This window comes from Capricornis sumatraensis, chromosome 3, assembly GCF_032405125.1.
Source record: "Capricornis sumatraensis isolate serow.1 chromosome 3, serow.2, whole genome shotgun sequence".
NCBI classification, from domain to species: domain Eukaryota; kingdom Metazoa; phylum Chordata; class Mammalia; order Artiodactyla; family Bovidae; genus Capricornis; species Capricornis sumatraensis.
Genome location: NC_091071.1, coordinates 158,432,505 through 158,451,143, shown reverse-complemented (window position 1 = coordinate 158,451,143; position 18,639 = coordinate 158,432,505). Strand labels below are relative to the sequence as shown.

At 36.3% G+C, this 18,639-nt stretch overlaps 1 protein-coding gene across 1 annotated transcript in view; it reads right to left on the bottom strand.

Moving 5' to 3' along the window:
• Window positions 1-311: 311 nt before the first annotated feature.
• NYAP2 (neuronal tyrosine-phosphorylated phosphoinositide-3-kinase adaptor 2) overlaps window positions 312-18,639 on the bottom strand; it is a 296,115-nt gene continuing 277,787 nt past the window's right edge. Inside the window, exon 6 of the mRNA XM_068966983.1 lies at window positions 312-539. Within this exon, the coding sequence (XP_068823084.1) occupies window positions 312-539 (228 nt within the window). The remainder of the gene's footprint in view (window positions 540-18,639) is intronic.

Genomic DNA, 18,639 nt, shown 5'->3' with positions numbered 1-18,639 from the left:
GGTATTTCTATCATTTATATACGTATAATGTGTATTATTTCAGGTGCCACCCATAAACTAATAAAATATTTACATCTCAATATCTTCTGGATTCAAAATAATCCATGATAAATAAGTGTGCCTTAAATGCAAGGAAATACGCATTTTATCTTGAACTCGCCATGAATAGGCACAGCTTCCCATGGGCTTTCCAGGGAACCACTGGCATTCCATTCTGACTGAGAAGATATGTAACAGTTACTTATCACATGACCAAGTCGACCTCCCTCTTCATGTTAAGTAACGTGGAGCTCACGCCATCCTGCACACAGTCATATGGCAGTATCCCAGAACACCGTTTGCTGTTTAGAATAGGGTGGAGGGCTGTACTTCTTTGCACCTGCATTCTTCTTCCAGCTGGGTAGGATAGGCATGCTATCCTGTTTGCAAAGCCCCTTTTCCGTTTTCTGTCTAGCTTTTATTTCCTTGCACAAGCAACGCTTTTTCTCAATCATCTCAAGCATTGTATGGTCTCCATGAAACCACTGCATGCATGCCACCTAGCAAAAAAGAAAGAGTGAATACAGAAAAAAAAAAATGGAAAGAAAGCAGATTTGTTTTGCACTGTGCTAGTAGTTGTTTTGAAAAATGTCAGCCATTTCTATATTTTTGAAATTCTTACAAAGCAAAATTAAGGCATAGAAGTGCCAAAAAATTTGTACTTATATTATTAAACATTGAGATATTATGAAACAATAATTTAGGAGTGAATATTTTACCAATATGTTCTAAAAGTCCATGCTATGGAAATAAAATATATAAAATTTTTAAGCCATTTGCCAAATATTTGCCTATTATTTTTATGTTGACTCCATTTTCCTATGGGTCTCAATATTCTAAGTTCAATTATTAGCATTACTTTCAAGAGAGATCTTATATGAATGTGATATGCTTTCATGAATGTTTTTATAAGTGAATTAAGGCTTAACATTTGTTTATAAATAGCATGGAATTTAGACTTTTAATCATTCTTCTACCAAAATGAATATCAAGGTACATCCAATGCTTGGAATATAAACAGTTAAATAATTATTCTGCAAAGAAGTTTCACTATACATCTTGATGCTACAGAAAATGTTTAATTAGAATCATTGGTTTCACAAGCATAGTGATCCAGATCCTGCATATTTCTAGAACTTCAAAGAATCAGATTCATCAGGTCAACTGGAAATCAGGAGAAGATTCAGTGATGACTGTATATTGATACACACACATCTACTACTGGACAGGCAAACACTGCTCCCAGGTGCATGTGACTATGTCCGCCAGTAGCTGTTCTTTAGCACAGAGCTATCAGGTTGGATCTGTCAGAGAATAGCAGTGTGATTGAGACAGAAATCCAGGATGGAGATGCTTACAATTAATCATTTGAGCAAATCTATTGTATGACTTGAGAGTTTAAATAGCTCACTTGGAGGCACTAAATTTAATGATACAACTTTAGGAAATAATTGACAAATATTTATAACACTTTTTCTGGGGCTTCCCTGGTGGCTCAGTGGTAAAGAATCCGCCTGCCAATACAGGAGACATGGGTTTGATCCCTGGATTGAGAAGATCCCCTGGAGAAGGAAATGGCAACCCACTCCAGTATTCTTGCCTGGGAAACATGAACTGAAGAGCCTGGCGGGCTATAGCCCATGGGGTTGCAAAAGAGTCAGACATGATTTAGCCACTAAATAACAATATAATGCTCTATACCAAAACCCATTCTTACTACTTTGCATAGTTTAATGCATTTATTCCTCACAATGACAATGCTCTGAATTAAGTACTATTAATTACCCCAGGTGTATGTTAGTTGTGCAGTCATGTCCAACTATTTGTGATCCCATAGACTGTAGCTCACCAGGTTCCTCTGTCTATGGAATTCTCCAGGCAAGAATACTGGAATGTGTTGCCATTCCCTTCTCTAGGTGATCTTCCTGACCCAGAGACTGAACCCAGGTCTCCTGCATTGCAGGCAGATTCTTTACCGTCTGAGCTACCAAGGAAGCCCCTGTTATCCCATAATGAGTAAAATGAGACTTGGAGAGATTTAGTAATGTGCCTAAGCTTACAGAACCAACAAATGACAGTGTCAAATTGAACCCAGGAGTTTATCTCAGCACCTGTGCCCTTCAGAACCGCATGCTACTGGTTCCAGTGCCTGTGAAACTGGAAAGGACTGAGACAACTCAGCACAACACCCTCCAAGGATGGGTGAGGAAGCTAAGCTTTCAAGAATTTATATATTTTGTCCAAACCAGGCAGGTAGGCTTTTATGTGAACAAGGCAAAATTGAATTCTCACAATTCTTAAGTCTTTATGGAAAGGACAAGATCTTGAGCTAGAAGTCAAAGATTCAAATTCTGAAACTTGATGAGTTTCCATTGGTCACTCCTTTTCTCGGTTTCTTTATCTGAATAACTGAATTGATAACATCTTCATTTCAGAAGTTAGTTTAAAAATTAGATTGGGTAATGAAGGTGAAGTAATTAAAAGAAAAAAAACAGTGAAACATTGCCCTAGAATTATTATCCTAATACTGACAAATACGTAGCAACAGTTTCCCATACATGCTCTCTGCCATTCATGTGGAAAGAGCTCTACATATGTTATATTAATATTAAAGCCTCCCAGCCACACTGAAAGTTAGGGTTTAGTTACACATCACAAGTGAGAAAGACAAGTCTCAGAAAGCTTAAGGAACTAGTTCAAAGGAAGGTCATAGGTTACTGGCTGTGATAGAAGTCTGTATCAAATTCAGATCTGTTTGACTCCACAGTAAATCATCTTTCTACTACAGCAAGCTCCATCTCCTGAATATTATTTAGAGATTATAATAATAGTTGTTATCGTATGTACTACCATTTCCAGATGCTATTCAAAAACTCAGATATATTTATAGCTTTGTGAGTGAATAAAAACTGCTTGTCAAATCAATAAAATCAATGGCTTGAATTGATTAGCCAATGGCTTAGATTCCAGAGGGTGACTCTCTTGGGTAAATGTCTTGTATGTAATAAGCTTAACTCGACAACGTTTCTTGAAGGATGGGCTGTATTTGACACCTTTTGGTGTCCTCTGGCCCCAAGCACAGAGGGCCGTGGCCGTGGCTGTTCACTTTTTAAGTGAATTTCTGGGACAACGACCAACATGTTTTTGTCCCAACATGAGAATTTCAGAGTAGCTCATAATTTTTCAAAAGATTTGTAATATTTTATAACATGATGATCTAAGCAATAAAAATACAATAACTCTATTTGGGTGGAAATACAAGCAAAATTTATTGAGTGACTATAAACTGTTATAAATGGAATTTATAATACAGAATTCTCAGAGGGCTAGCCCCAAATAGCATCCAACACAGTAGCCCCAACATGCAGAACAGAATCATTTAGCTCTCAATAAAAGTTTTAGAAATGGAGTGAAGCCACCATCACTGTACAGTATTTGCTATTCTCAGAAAACTCTCAAGATAATTTCCTTTTTAGTAAATTCTCACTGGATTTCACAGATCCCAATGAAATCACAAAACCACCCATCTTCTTTAAGGTAAGATATTTATAGCATCACTTCAATATTTGCATGGTATTTACTTGTCCATACAAACATTAAATCACTTATTAATTTCCTTTAAAATTTTTAGGGTGTGAATCAGTACATGTAACTGAAAAATAATTTTTTCTGTATTCCTCTGACAACAGTGCCACCAATATATTTCGTTATATTTCATTTCACTTCATAGTTTTCATTATAGTTCATAAATGCATTATATTATTGAGAATAAGTGTTTTCAGTCAATTAGTAGTTTATGCTAAACAGGTATGTCAATTTATCAAGAATAACCCATTCTTTAAAAATCTAAAGAATAAGAATTTAAAAATTGAGTTATAAATTGAGTTTTATACTCATTGCATTTTTATTTTAGAATACTTATATATCACTTGATTGATATATAATGGTTCAGAATAGTTCTAGTAGACAATCACTAGTTTTCCAGACTGACTCTGCAATATTAAACTATTTTCTTTTGGGGTCCATTACATAGTCAATAAAAATTCCATGACAAAGCATCGCCCAATGTATGAGAGAGGGAGAGGTATTCTAAGAGAATTCAGGTTCTTAGAAGATAGTAAAATTCATTTTTTAATTTTAAAGTTTAACAAATCTAACAAGTCTGGTACAGAATCTTCTCATGTTAAATTTGCTACCAAACTTTTTCCTAATTTAAAATACCACCCCCAAATTATTATTATGTTGCAATAATATGATTAAATGAAGAATGAGATTCAGTTTGGGGGAGATAAATCTGCTTCTCATATTTATTTTTACAGAACACATGTTTTTGAAAATTTCTTCCTGAAGAGTACACATTGTTTTTAAATCCCCAAGTTAAACTCAGCGTTACTTCTATGCCTGTTGACATGGCCAAATCCCTTCCCCCTAAAATGTGTCCAAAAATTATATTTCATTCTGACAATATGTGTTAATTCATTACTTTAGGCATAACAAATAGCATGTTTAGGCATTATATGAAATGTGTTAAGACTACTAACCATAAAAGGTATTGCTGCTGCTGCTGCTAAGTTGCTTCAGTCGTGTCCAACTCTGTGTGACCCTATAGACGGCAGCCCACCAGGCTCCCCCGTCCCTGGGATTCTCCAGGCAAGAACACTGGAGTGGGTTGCCATTTCCTTCTCCAATGCATGAAAGTGGAAAGTGAAAAGTGAAAGTGAAGTCGCTCAGTCGTGTCCAACTCTTAGCGACCCCATGGACTGCAGCCTACCAGGCTCCTCCATCCATGGGATTTTCCAGACAAGAATACTGGAGTGGGGTGCTATTGCCTTCTCTGTAAAAGGTATTGAGTCTTTCCTTTTTTTGTCATCGAATTCTTCATATTTAATTCAAATTTAGCTGTAAAATTCCATTCCACTTCATACTATATTTGAAAGACTTCCATGCCAATTTATAAATATTAATATTTAAAAGTAAACTTAGTAAATAAACTCTAGCAGTTTAGTTCTTTAGGGGCTTCCCTGGTGGCTGAGATGGTATAGAATATGCCTGCAATGCAGGGGGCCTGGGTTAAACCCCTGGGTCAGGAAGATCCCCTGGAGAAGGGAATGGCTACCCACTCCAGTATTCTGGCCAAGAAAATTCCATGAACAGAAGAGCTTGGCAGGCTACAGTCTATGGGGTCACAAACAGTCAGACACAACTGAGTGACTAACCCTTCCTTAGTTATTTAATCAAGTGGTCTGTTTCTTATCTTTAATCCAAATGCATTTATTGTATGAACCATGAAGGAAAGGAAAAAAATACACAAGCAAGTAAGCATGCTCTGGGAGACAATTATTCACTTAGTATGAACACACTTATATATCCTGAAGAAGATTTTCCTATTAGCAAAGATTCAATGGAGACAATATTCTTGCCTAATTTCATGGAGATCAAATCAAATGAAGCTCCTCCTCAAGAAGATGAATCATAAATAGACACCCCTGAGGTGTAGGCTATACACATGACTTCCTTCCAAAGGGTACAGTGTGGAAAGGAGGAGAAGATGAAGTTTACATGAAGAAACCTGTAAACACTACCTACACCACACCAAGTCATCCACACTGATCAGTAATGTTGAGAGAATGCATCCTTGATATCATGTGATGAGAAGTGCACTTAATCTCTGTGGTCTTCCTCCTCTAAACCATAACTCCAATAGAATCATGAGAAAAACACCAGACAAACCCAAATTGAGAGACATTCTACAAAATACCAGCCCAGTAATCCTCAAAACTGTCAAGATCACATAAACTAAGGAATATCTGAGAAACGATCACAGTATGGTTTTAACAACAATGTATCAATATTGAGTCTTTAGTTGTGACAAAAACACCATAATAGTGTAAGTGAATAATAAAAGGGAAATCTGAGTGTGGGGTATTCAGGAATCTTCTGTGTGTTCTTTGCCACTTTTTGGTAAATTCAAAACTATTCTAAAATTCAAAAAATATATATTTTAAGAAATGACATGATAGGATCACATTCTTTCTAAGGAATAAGTAACTGTATCTTTCATTCTTTAGAGGGAAGCACTGTGGTATAATAGAAGAGTTAAATGACATGACTGGGATCTTGATTGTTGTGTGACCTTGAAAAGTCATGTGTCTTTCTGAAGTTGTATGTTCTTCCTCTATACATTATATATGTATATATGTGCATAATTCATATATACACAGTATGTACACTTGAATATACTTTATATATATATTATGCATATTTATGCACCACATTGCACAAGGTTACAGGAAGCAGTTAACTAACACATGCAAGAGATTGAAAAACAGTAAAGTCCCATACATCACTCACGATCTTATCTACTGATTCTTCAATGCATCGAGAATAACGTAAGTGAGGAATTTTAATTCAATTCAATAATTACTTTCTCTAAAAAAATAAATCAAGTACTTTCTGATATTGAGTACATTTTATCCCAAAAGCAAAGAAATAGTGAGACTATCCAATAAAAAAATCTTTATAATGTTTAACTAAACTATTCAATTTTTCAAAACATGTAAATCATAAGAGAAAATAATACTCTGAGTAAACACATGGAGCATTTCAATACTAAAAATGATACAAGAATTAAGCTGATGCAAGCATGTCTATCTGTACTGATTTTGATTTTTATGCTTCATAAAATAAACATGTTAAACACGTTAAAAAAAATCATTGAAGATTTTTGAGCAAGTGTGATGTTTGCTTTGAAATAAAGTTCGGCTTTAAGCCTGAAGATTTGAGAATTAAATTTAATTCCTTAAACAATAGACAGAACATCAATACTAATTTCCAAAAGCTCTGGTGCAGGGGGCGAGGGGGATTTATCAGTTCCATGTTGCTCTCTTTGTCCAAATTTCTACTTGGGTAGAGCTACCCGGGTAGCTCATTTTCTAAGAAATCATTGTTCCCAGCTCTGTAATGACCTAGATGGTAAGAGAATCTAAAAAAGAGTAGATATATGCACATGTATAACTGATTCACATTTCTGTACAACAGAAGCTAACACAGCATTGTAGTAGTACTATACTCCAAAAAAAATTAATTTAAAAAAAGAAATAATTGTTTCCAGTATGAAGAGTATAAGCTTTAGTCTAGCTGAAAGGGAAGCTAGATTATCAAATTTCTCTGAATTTTCTATTTACCTTAGAGAAAAACTTCTCCAGGAGAGCAGGGTTAACATTAGTGGGGCATCAAAGAAGAGCAGGCATGAGGTCAGCTGGTATGATTTGAGAAGGGGAAGCAACTTCTTCAGGAATTACAGAAGGGAGGAAGACACTTTCACCTCTGCTGTTTCTGTCCTTCAGAGTCACAGGTCAGCCAGAGGTAATAGTGCTCTCACTGAAAACATTCTTCCTCTCCCATTTAGTGGGCAAAGAGATTGATTCTTTATTTAACACATGTACATAGAATAAACGTGCAAGTACCACGGATTTTTTTCATCTTTCTTCAGGATAACAGACAGAGATTGGCCAACTATAGCACATTTCCCAAGTAAAGCCCATTGCCTTTTTTAGTACAGGACATGTTGGCACCATAAAGAAGGCTAAACACTGAAGAATTGATGATTTCAAATTGCGGTGCTGAAGAAGACTCTTGAGAGTCCCATGGACAGCAAGGAGATCAAACCAGTCAATCCTAAAGGAAATCAACCCTGAATATTCACTGGAGGGACTGATGCTGAAGCTGAAGCTCCAATAGTTTGGCCACCTGATGTGAAGAGCCGACTCATTGGGAAAGACTCTGATGCTGGGAAAGATAGAGGGCAAGAGGAGAAGAGGGTGACAGAGGATGAGATGTTTGGATGGCATCACTGACTCAATGGACATGAATTCGAGCAAACTCTGGGAGATAGGGAAGGACAGGGAAGCCTGATGTGCTGCAGTCCAGAAGGTCACAAAGAGTCAGACATGACTTTGCAACTGAACAACATGTTGGGACTCATACCACATGACCCATAAAGGCTAAAATGTTTATTGTTTGACTCTTTAAAGAAAAAGTTCTTTGGGCTACTAAGTAAGTGTCCAATAACCCTTACAATGCCTAAAATGCCTAATATTAACCCTAAGAAATGCCTGATAAGAGACGAAAAAAGATAAAATCAATGTTAGTACTATAAAAGGGCTAATACAAAATCAAGGCATTGAATCATATACACTTACAATATTTTTCATATCAAATATGGCCCATTAGGTGAATCATAAAGGATGAGACAGATTTAAAATCAGCTCTGACAACTAGTTTAAAGAAATTATTTGGGCCTACTGACTACACATTTTACAGTTTCATCATTATAAGAAAGAAGAGGAATGTTGGAATAAAAGAAATACAGTGGATAATCTGGTTTAAATCCTCTCAATAAGAGATTTACTGTAAGGTCAAACTTTTCTTTTAATAACCCTGAAGTGGTTATTTGTTTGTCTATGATATGCCACGGTGGTGATTCAACTTCAATATAAAAATTGCTTAGAGAACTTTTAAAATAATATTTTGGTGAATTGTATTTCTTTTTCCAAACATTTTTTAGAAAGAAGGGATCACTTTCCATAGCATAGGCAGCAACATAGACCCTAAATAAATCTTTTGAAATTGATATAACACAAAAATTGGAAAGGTTATAATTATCTGCACTTGTCAGCAAATTCAATAATTGTTTTATTACTTACTGAGTAACAAGTTATCAAATCCATGTTCTTTGATCATTATACAGAATGGAAAAAATGTATTTTTCTTTGATTTAGTAAGGCTTACTCATGTATGTATGTATGTATGCATCTACCTATCTCTGTCTATATATTTGTGAAAAATAATTGAAAGCACATAGAGGTGACCCAACATCACAGCATTTTCTCTGGTAAATATTAAATGGTACCATCAAATAATGCGACTCACCTCACTCTGTATAACAAGCTCTAGGTTCATTCACCTCACTAGAACTGACTCAAATGTGTTCCTTTTTATGGCTCAGTGATATTCCATGGCACGCGTGCATTGAAACCTCCCAATCCATTTATCTGTCAAAGGACATCCACGTTGCCTTCACGTGCTAACTATTGTAAATGGTGCTACAATGAACACCAGGATACATGTGACTTTTTCAGTTATGGTTTTCTCAGAGTATATGCCCAGTAGTGGGATTGTGGGGTCATATGGTAGTTCTATTCCTATATTAATGCATTTATGTGGAATCTAGAAGGATGGTACTGATGAACTATTTGCTGGGCAGAAATAGAGAAGCAGACTTTGGACACAGCAGGGAAAGAAGAGAGGTGGGTGGTGGATTGAGAGAGTAGCACTGAAATATATACATTACTGTAAGTAAAATAGCTACCTATCAGGAGGTTACTACCACAAGCGTATAGAGGTCTGTAACACAGGGAGCTCAATGCAGTGCTCTGTGGCAGCCTACAAGGGTAGGATGGGGTGGAGGAGTGGGAGAAGGTTCAAGAGGTAGGGGACATGTGTAAATATGTAGCTGATTCATGTTGTATGGCAGAAGCCAACACAATATTGTAAAACAGTTGTCCTCCAATTAAAAATGTTTTAAAATTAATCCATGTGACTTTATAATTACTTATGTGCTGCACACTGAATTGCTCCAGTCGTGTCCAGCTCTTTACGACTCTGTGGACTGCAGCCAGGCTCCTGTATCCATGGGCTTCTCCAGGCAAGAATACTGGAGTGGGTTTCCATGCCCTCCTCCAAGGGATCTTCCTTACCCAGGGATCAAACTTGCATCTCCTGCAGCTCCTGCATTGCAGATTCTTTACCACTGAGCCATTAGGGAAGCTCATAATTACTTTAAAATACTATTAGTTCTACTTCAAAAATTACAAATTCAAGGTCAGGAAGATGATTCTACCCTAAATGAATTTGTTTCTCTTTTTTTCATGAAGGCTGGAATGAAGTGACCTGAACAGGAAAGTATGAAATATCAAAAATAAAAAAATATACAATATAAGTGTGCAAAACAAGAGATAACATAGATGTGCAATATTTTTTTTTTTAAAGCAGATAATGTAATTTTACAAAACCAAAAAAGCAGGTACTTGTTAGTTCCATAGACCTGGATTTTATCTTGACTTTTAATCTCACTTGGTGATGTGCAAGTTATTTATCTGGTTCTCTTGCTTGAGATATTATGACAATTAAAGACTATATTTGAAACATTCCTAGCTTTTAAAATTCTATGACAGTATTTGAAATGATAGCACCCTTGGGATAACTGAAGCATTTTCCATAGTTTACGCCTATGCTTTTATTCATCTTTAACTCTGATATATTATTTTTTTAATTGTTCCTTTGTACTCTTCCCTCATTTATCAGCACTGTTTGATTTAGAACCTATGGTATATGAAAGAGTTATTTAAAAAGTGTACACCTAAGGTATATGCAAAAATTTCAGGTTTTATTTAAAATGGTCTAGATTTAGCTTCGAGATATCTATTGATAAAATTAGAATAATCTTCACCCTTCTTTTTCTAGATCTGAAGATCTGCCTCAGTATACAATCTCTGATAAGCTCTAAGAAACATCACATGTTGGTATTTTAAACTATATATGCTATTTTACATATCTGTGCTGGTTTTCTTGACCAATTATGTAAAACTCACTCATCATAAAGATTTTTAAATTGTAAGTTAACAAGCCTTACAATTGCAAGTCTATAAATAGAGTTTCAAGTCAACATAGATTGTTAATGTTCTCTGCCCACAGAACGAGGGAAACATCTAACTCTTCAGTTTTATTATGATGTCCTCTAAATAAGACCCACAGGTCACTTTTAAGGACAGAGGTTGGTCTGAACTATTCTGTTAAACAATGGCAATCACAGCTGTCCCCAAGCTCCGCCAATACACTGTGCATCCTTCTGTAATACACCAATACAATTTTTGTGTGCATGTTTGATTTCCTTCTTTCTTAGGGGACAGCATAAGTGGGTAAAGTGAATATCATGGCCTGGTTTTACCACTTATTACTTGTGAGATCTGGGACAAGTCATATAATCTTCCTGAGACCTTGGTTCTTCCACTTTGAAATAAAAATAATTAAACGTTAGTTTTGTTGGGAGAAGCACATGTAATAAGTTAACATCTACCTCAAGGTGGACACAAAAACATAAGCTCCTCTACAAGGTGGCTCAGTGGTAAAGAATGCAGGTTCGATTCCTCGGTCAGGAAGACCCCCTGGAATAGGAAATGGCAACGTGCTCCAGTATTCTTGGCAGGAGAATCCCATGGCCAGAGTCAGACACAACTGAGCAACTGAGCACACACACCCCTAGTCGACTGTGTACAGACACCGCTAGTGAGCTCTTTGAAGGCCGGGAAGGGTTCTGTAGTAAATCACCACACCCTTAGCCTTTAGCACAAGGAAGTCTGTCGTAAAAACTCATGCAAGGAACGGATGAATAAGCAAGAGGATGGCTAGAAGACTAATGCTCCAGTCGTGTCCAGCTCTTTATGCCCCATGAGCTGTGCAGCTCATGGGGTTCTCCAGGCCAGAATACTGGAGTGAGCAGCTTTTCCCTTCTCCAGGGGATCCTCCCAGCCCAGGGATCGCACCCAGGTCTTTCGCATTGCAAGTGGATTCTTTACCAGCTGAGCCACAAGTGAAGCCCAAGAATTCTAGAATCAGTAGTCTATCCCTTCTCCAGAGGATCTTCCCTACCCAGGAATTGAACCGGAGTCTCCTGCATTGCAGGCGGATTCTTTATCTACTGAGCTATCAGGGAAGCCCTATTTCAGGACAGGAGTTTTGGAACTCTTTGATTTATTGAATGATTTGATTTCACTTTGGCTCAACTGAATCCAATAAATATCTCAAATTTTACAAGGTTAAAAGAATATATTTCCTGGGATTTTTCAGCCACAGAAATCATCTAATGTTAAATTCAGCCCTTGATGTCATGTAAGTCATAGTCTGGGTGTTCTATAGTTGAAATCACTCTGGGGTGTTTGAATCCTTGGGGTCTCAAGGATTTGAGTTCTGGGGTCTCAGAATCCTTGACACTTTGGCTCAGATTAATGATGAGCTGATGCTCCCTAAACCTTAATATGCTTTCAGCTCCCCTTAGGAATTCATTAAAATCAAATTCTTAGGCATTATACCTAGAGATCCTGAATCTAAGTTCTAGATAAGGCAGGTTTCAGGAAACTGCATTCAAATGGCCCCAAATGCAGTTAATTCTGTTCCATAAATTTTTCTCAAATTTGCCATCATCTTTTACATTTTCAGGTCATTTCCTGGACTCAGTTCAATTTCTAGACTAATAAGATTGTCTCTAATGTTCCATTTCTTGGCTACTTCTCATCCACCATCCACACTCCACAGTGTTATATCAACTCAGTGATTCCCCCTTTACCTACAGAAAATAGTAAGTGCCCCACATCCATCACAATGAGCTTCAGTGTTGTCTTCACCAGTTAATTTATTTTGTTGTTGTCCTTTTTAGTTGCCCAATCATGTCCTACTCTTTGCGACCCCATGGATTGGGATTTTCCAGGTAAGAATCCTGGAGTGAGTTGCCATTTCCTTCTCCCAGGGATCTTCGCAAGCCCAGGAACGAACCCATGTGTCCTACCCATGTCCACTGCATTGCAGGCAGATTCTCTACCGCAGAGCCCCAGGGACGCTCCAACCATTCGCTTCATACTCCAGTCATGAGCAACTGCTCAAAACACCCAACACCATAGGCACACTACTTGATCATATTTTTAGCTCAAGCTGTTTCCTCATTCTGGAACTCTCATTCTCCCTGCAGCCTCATCTTTTATGTGAAAATTCCAGTGATGCTTTTAAAGTAGAGCTAAATGTAGCAAGAATCCATTGAGAGATCCTCTGTGACTCACTGCCAGGCTGGCTTATTGCTGGAGTACGTCTACTCATTCATTCATCACTTAGTGAAATCAGCAGCCCTCTTACACCATGCTATGAATATGTGTTTATTACAAGTTTTGCACAAGATTCTGAACTTCTGAAAATCAGAGATCTTGTTTACACTATTTTTGTAACCCTAGAATCCTGAGTTAGTACTCCTGAAAAGAAATCCCAAAATATTTTGAATAGTTAAACTTCACTGAAATAATATTTCAAAGTGACTAGTTTGAGAGGTACATTTTTTCACTACATTTTTCTGATTATAAGTAATATAGGACTATTCTACAAAAGAGGGTAATAATAATTTAACAAGGAAAATTATCTGACACCACCATACAAAAAAGTAGCATATTTCTTCACATAAATTATATATACATATAATGATATTTGATGTGATAAGCTTCTCTAGTAGCTCAGTTGTTTAAAAAAATCTGTCTGCAATGCAGGAGATCTGGGTTCAATCCCTGGGTCGTGAAGATCCCCTGGAAAAAGAAATGGTGACCCACTCCAGTATTCTTGCCTAGAGAATTCCATGGACAGAGGAAACTGGAGGGCTACAGTCTATGGGGTTGCAAAGAGTTGGACACAACTGTGTAACTAACTTTCAGTTTTTTAAAAATAGGGATATTTATGTATGTATAAAATATATTTTTTTAAACTTGGGATTATATAGTATTACTATATCCTTGCACTTTTCCCATTATTAGTCTTAAATACTTTTTTCAAGACATGTTAATAAAGGCAAATTATTCACTGTGAATATCTTTATTTAGTCATTTGATAATTGCTCACATTTGATTGACTTTCCTTTCTTAAATGCAATAAATAATGTTTCAATGCTATATGATTTTTTTCTACCATGAAGCCACTCAAAACAGTAATTCTCAAGTCAAAGGGTCAAAACATTTTAAGGCTCTGGAAATAGACATAGCTTATTTGTCTTCCAGGAAAGCTGAACTATTTTCCATTCCCGTAGCAGGATGGTACTCATACTACTTCTTTATTTGCATTGAGATGTGCTGCCAAAATAAAAAGCAAGGAAACAAACAAAAGTATTCTTTTCTGCATTTTAGCTGTCTGAAATAATGCTTTGATTTTAATATTTACTTTCACTAATATTGAGTTGAATGGATATGGATATTTCTCAAATGCTTGATAACAGAAGAGTTGATCCATAGCCTTATTTTCTGTTTTTTTCTATAAGATAGTTTTACTTACTAATTTTTATATTTTAATTTAGGTATTTATATACTATTTCTATTAGTAATATCCAATGTTTAACACTTTTAGTCATTTATGTTATTGCTAACAGATGCTTCTAATTTTAAGTAGTAAAATCAGTTAATTTTTTCAAAAGTTCTCCAGTTTTTCTTATTCAAATTTCCTGACTGTTTGATAACATATAAATATGACTCTTACTTTTTTCAGAGTTTATGGTTTTATTGTATTCTTGAATTCACTTTTACTTCATTTGTTTATGTTCTTCTTTGTTACCAAAAGTACATTGCTTATGAAGAGAAAATATATTTAATAAGAAAAATGATACAAAAGGTAAAACAATAAAAGGGCAAATTTTGCATTTTAATTTTTCATGAGGTGAGAATTTACTTTTATTTATTTCATATATCTAATCAATTGTTCAAGCATATATATATATAATCATAGTGGTTAATCCATATTTCAATTTTTAAAATTCTGTACTATAATTTCATTTTATAAGGTACTAGCAATGGCACCCCACTCCAGTACTCTTGTCTGGCAAATCCCATGAACAGAGGAGCCTGGTAGGCTGCAGTCCATGGGGTCGCTAAGAGTCGGATAGGACTGAGCAACTTCACTTTCACTTTTCCCTTTCATGCATTGGAGAAGGAAATGGCAACCCACTCCAGTGTTCTTGCCTGGAGAATCCCAGGGACAGGGGAGCCTGGTGGGCTGCCGTCTATGGGGTGGCACAGAGTCAGACACGACTGAAGCGACTTAGCAGCAGCAGCAGCTGATATAAAACTTTCAATCACTACAATCTGTATATCAGTTCTACCTTAAGGAAAATAATATCTAAGGGAAAAAAAAATACTTCGCCTCTTCAAATTACCCTGGTATAATCATTATCTTCTTGATACATAAATGTATATGAATGCACATATATATACACAATCCATCTTTTGCAAAAAATACTCTGTTTCACTTTCTGGCTTTAAATGATTCATATAATGGAAAAATATAGTTTTTCAGGTTGCAATGTATTATACCAAAGTCTTCAGAAGTGTTTCACTTTGGAAAATATTTAGCAATTATGTTTAAAAAAATCATTGTTTGTCATCGTTTAGTCACTAAGTTGTGTCCTACTCTTGCGACCCCTTGGACTATAGACAACCAGGCTCCTCTGTCCAGGCAAGACAACTGGAGCGGGCTGCCATTTCATTCTCCAGAAGAATCATTACATTTCATTAAAAGAAAATAAAAATCTGTTTTGAAGCTGTCTGGCACCTGACCATATGATCAAACATATGCACACATGAGTATATATGCACACAAACATTTTATATAGTCATAAACATAAGTATGTACATATGCATAAAAGTATAGGTCATACCTTTTTGTGTATAAGTATGTATGTGTGTATTTGTGCATGTGTGTATATAACAGACAAGTATGATTAAATCATTGAAGCCTATGGGTTTCAAAAAACAAAATAATAAAATATTGCTGAAAGAATATATGTGTCTTTAATGTCACTAAAAGGCTTCCCTGGTGACTCAGTAGTAAAGAACTCGCCTCTTCCAATGCATGAGACTCAGGTTCGATCCCTGGGTTAGGGAGATCCCCTGGAGGAGGAAATGGCAACCCACTCTGGTATTCTTGCCTGAGAAATCCCATGGACAGAGGAGCCTGGCGAGCTACAGTCCATGGGGTTGCAAAAGAGTCCAACATGACTTAGCAACTAAACAATAACGTTATCGAAGAAAAAAATAGTATGCTAAAGTTAATAAAATCTCTTATCTTAAGGGTCTTGATTGATCCTAAGTAATGATCTCAAAAACCCCTTGAATGAGTTTACGAACGTTCAAAAATAAATTAGCAAGTTATATTAACCTTTGATCAAGTGACTTTGGAATGAAGGATTGTCACAATCTAAGTATTAATCATAAGAACATCAACAGTGTAATTATAGCAGCAAACATTACTTATTATACATAAACTATGTTCCAGACACCAGACTGGCACTTCACATATATCAATTCCTATAGAGCTTAATAACTATATAAGCTTGTTATTTGTTAGATGATAAGTTGAGGCTTAAAGAGGTTGAATAATTTGTATAGTATCATATTCCTAAGAGAACGCAGAACTAGAATTGGAATTCAAAGCCAAATATACCAAATGCTTAAGTCTGTGCCCTTATTAGTACACTGGATTGTCTCACAGCTAATTCTGATTAAAGTGGCCCACACTGGAAACACATACATGCGTGTGCGCACACACACACAAACAATCGTCAGGGTACTCTCACTTCACATAGCCAGTAACATGTGAAAGTGTGCTGTATTAAATAAAGGTGGTAAAATTTGCAACTGAAATATTAGAGGATTTATAAACTATCAAAACATTGGGGGAGGGGTGAAACTCTGATCTTATTACTTGCTATACGTGTCATAATTATCATCATACCATCCTCTCATCTATATTATTATCAAGATCATGGGCACAATAGCCATAGCATTGCTTCTCCGTGAGCAAAGCACTGTGTGAACATTCAGCTTCCTTCACTTCACTTTAGCCTCACAATAGCCCTGTGATCATTATATTCTAGACCAGAAGATCAAGTTCAGAAGAGGTTAGAGGTTAAAGCGTCTGCTTGCAGTGCGGGAGACACAAGTTCAATCCCTGGGTTGGGAAGATCCCCTGGAGAAAGAAATGGCAACCCACTCCAGTATTCTTGCCTGGAGAATCCCATGGACGGAAGAGCCTGGTGGGCTACAGTCCACGGGGTCGCAAAGAGTCCGACAGGACTGAGCGATTTCACTTTCACTTAGCCATCTCTAGAGACAGATTCCATAATGGGTGTGAAAGAAAACCCATTATAGAGACAGATTCCATAATGGGTGTGAAAGAAAACCCATTATATATATTAATAGAAATATCTTCATCCTGGGTGGGATCCTCTATCCACAGCTCAGGTTCCTTGCCTCTAATCCATAAGAATGCATTCATTCATCCTCAGAATATTTTCACTTGGTTAAATTTAATATCACAGAGATAAACTGCAAAGATAATTCTCTGTCTTCACTTCCTCCCTCCTGGCTTCCTTCTTAAAGAAGTTATTACTCAAACATCTAATGGATGGAGCATTCTGACTGGAGATGTGTCCAAGTGATGAATAGTAACAATTTCATTAACAATTAAGAACAATGGGTGAATTCCCTGGTGGTTCTGTGGTTAGTTCTGTGGTTACCACGTTTTCACTGCCAAGAGTGCAGGTTCAATTCCTGGTCAGGGAACTAAGTTCCAAAAGCCAAGTAGCATGCCCCTCACCCCACAAAAAAAGAAGTGCTCCTTTCTCATTATATAAAAATACCCCCATCTCATCTCACTTTCAAACTGATTACTCACTGGTTGCATTTCTGTTTGTGTTTTGAGAATATATTACCTGCTCTGTGTACTTCATCAAGGGAAGCCCTCTGAAGGTATTTTCTTTTTTATTCGTCAACCACAACTCAGGTTCATTTCAGTAAGCACCTTTACCCTAAGTTCCTACAAACAGTATAGTAGTCCTCCTATACAAATATATATGCCTCTCCAAGTATATTCACAAGTATAGTTAGTGTCTCCTTATTGAGTTACATAAAAGGGTTAGCTGATTCAATGAGTGGCATTAGGAGGAAAAGTCCAAGAAACACTGCAAAAAGGGAAAAGACCAAAGGTGGTTTTTCAAAACACCATGAAAGAAGATGCTAACTGCATCAAACCATCATTTAATAAATCTTTCACTGTAGCAGAAATTTGAGAAGAGAAAAATTTCAACATCTAGAAAAATGAAGCCTTAAACATTTAAAATGCATCACATTTTTGTATAACAAGACGACAGCTATGTGCAAAGCAAATTGTCAAAACTGGGTGCTAACGTTGTATCTCTTACGAACACATACAAAATGCACAGTGGTAACTGAATGTGATTTGGCACACACATGTTCTATGTGCCAGAACTACGGTCAAAGACTATATGGTCAAATATACAATGGAAAACTGCCTATCGTCCATTCAGGTGTGCATGACGTCATATGTGTGTCTCTATACATATGTAAAGAGCATAGGTGCAGGTATAATAAGTGCATTCATTTGTGTAGGGTATAGAAAAATGCAGTAACTTGAGAAATGTTCATACTACTGCATGAGAAAGAGTTGATTTATGATATAGTTCTCAAATATCTGAAATTGTCTTAAAGTGTTGCTACATTAAAATCTGTATACAGTTGTAAGGGACATGTAATATAAGAATAAATGATATATGATTTGATATATGACATTCCTATATCAAAATGCAAGAAGAGGCTTTACAGAGGAAAGTTGATTTATGTCAAGATATCAAAAATATTATGTCTGTGTCTGCAAGCAGGACCAGGTATTATCTTAAAATGCAGATATAGACACAGATATATATACATATATATGTATATATAACTT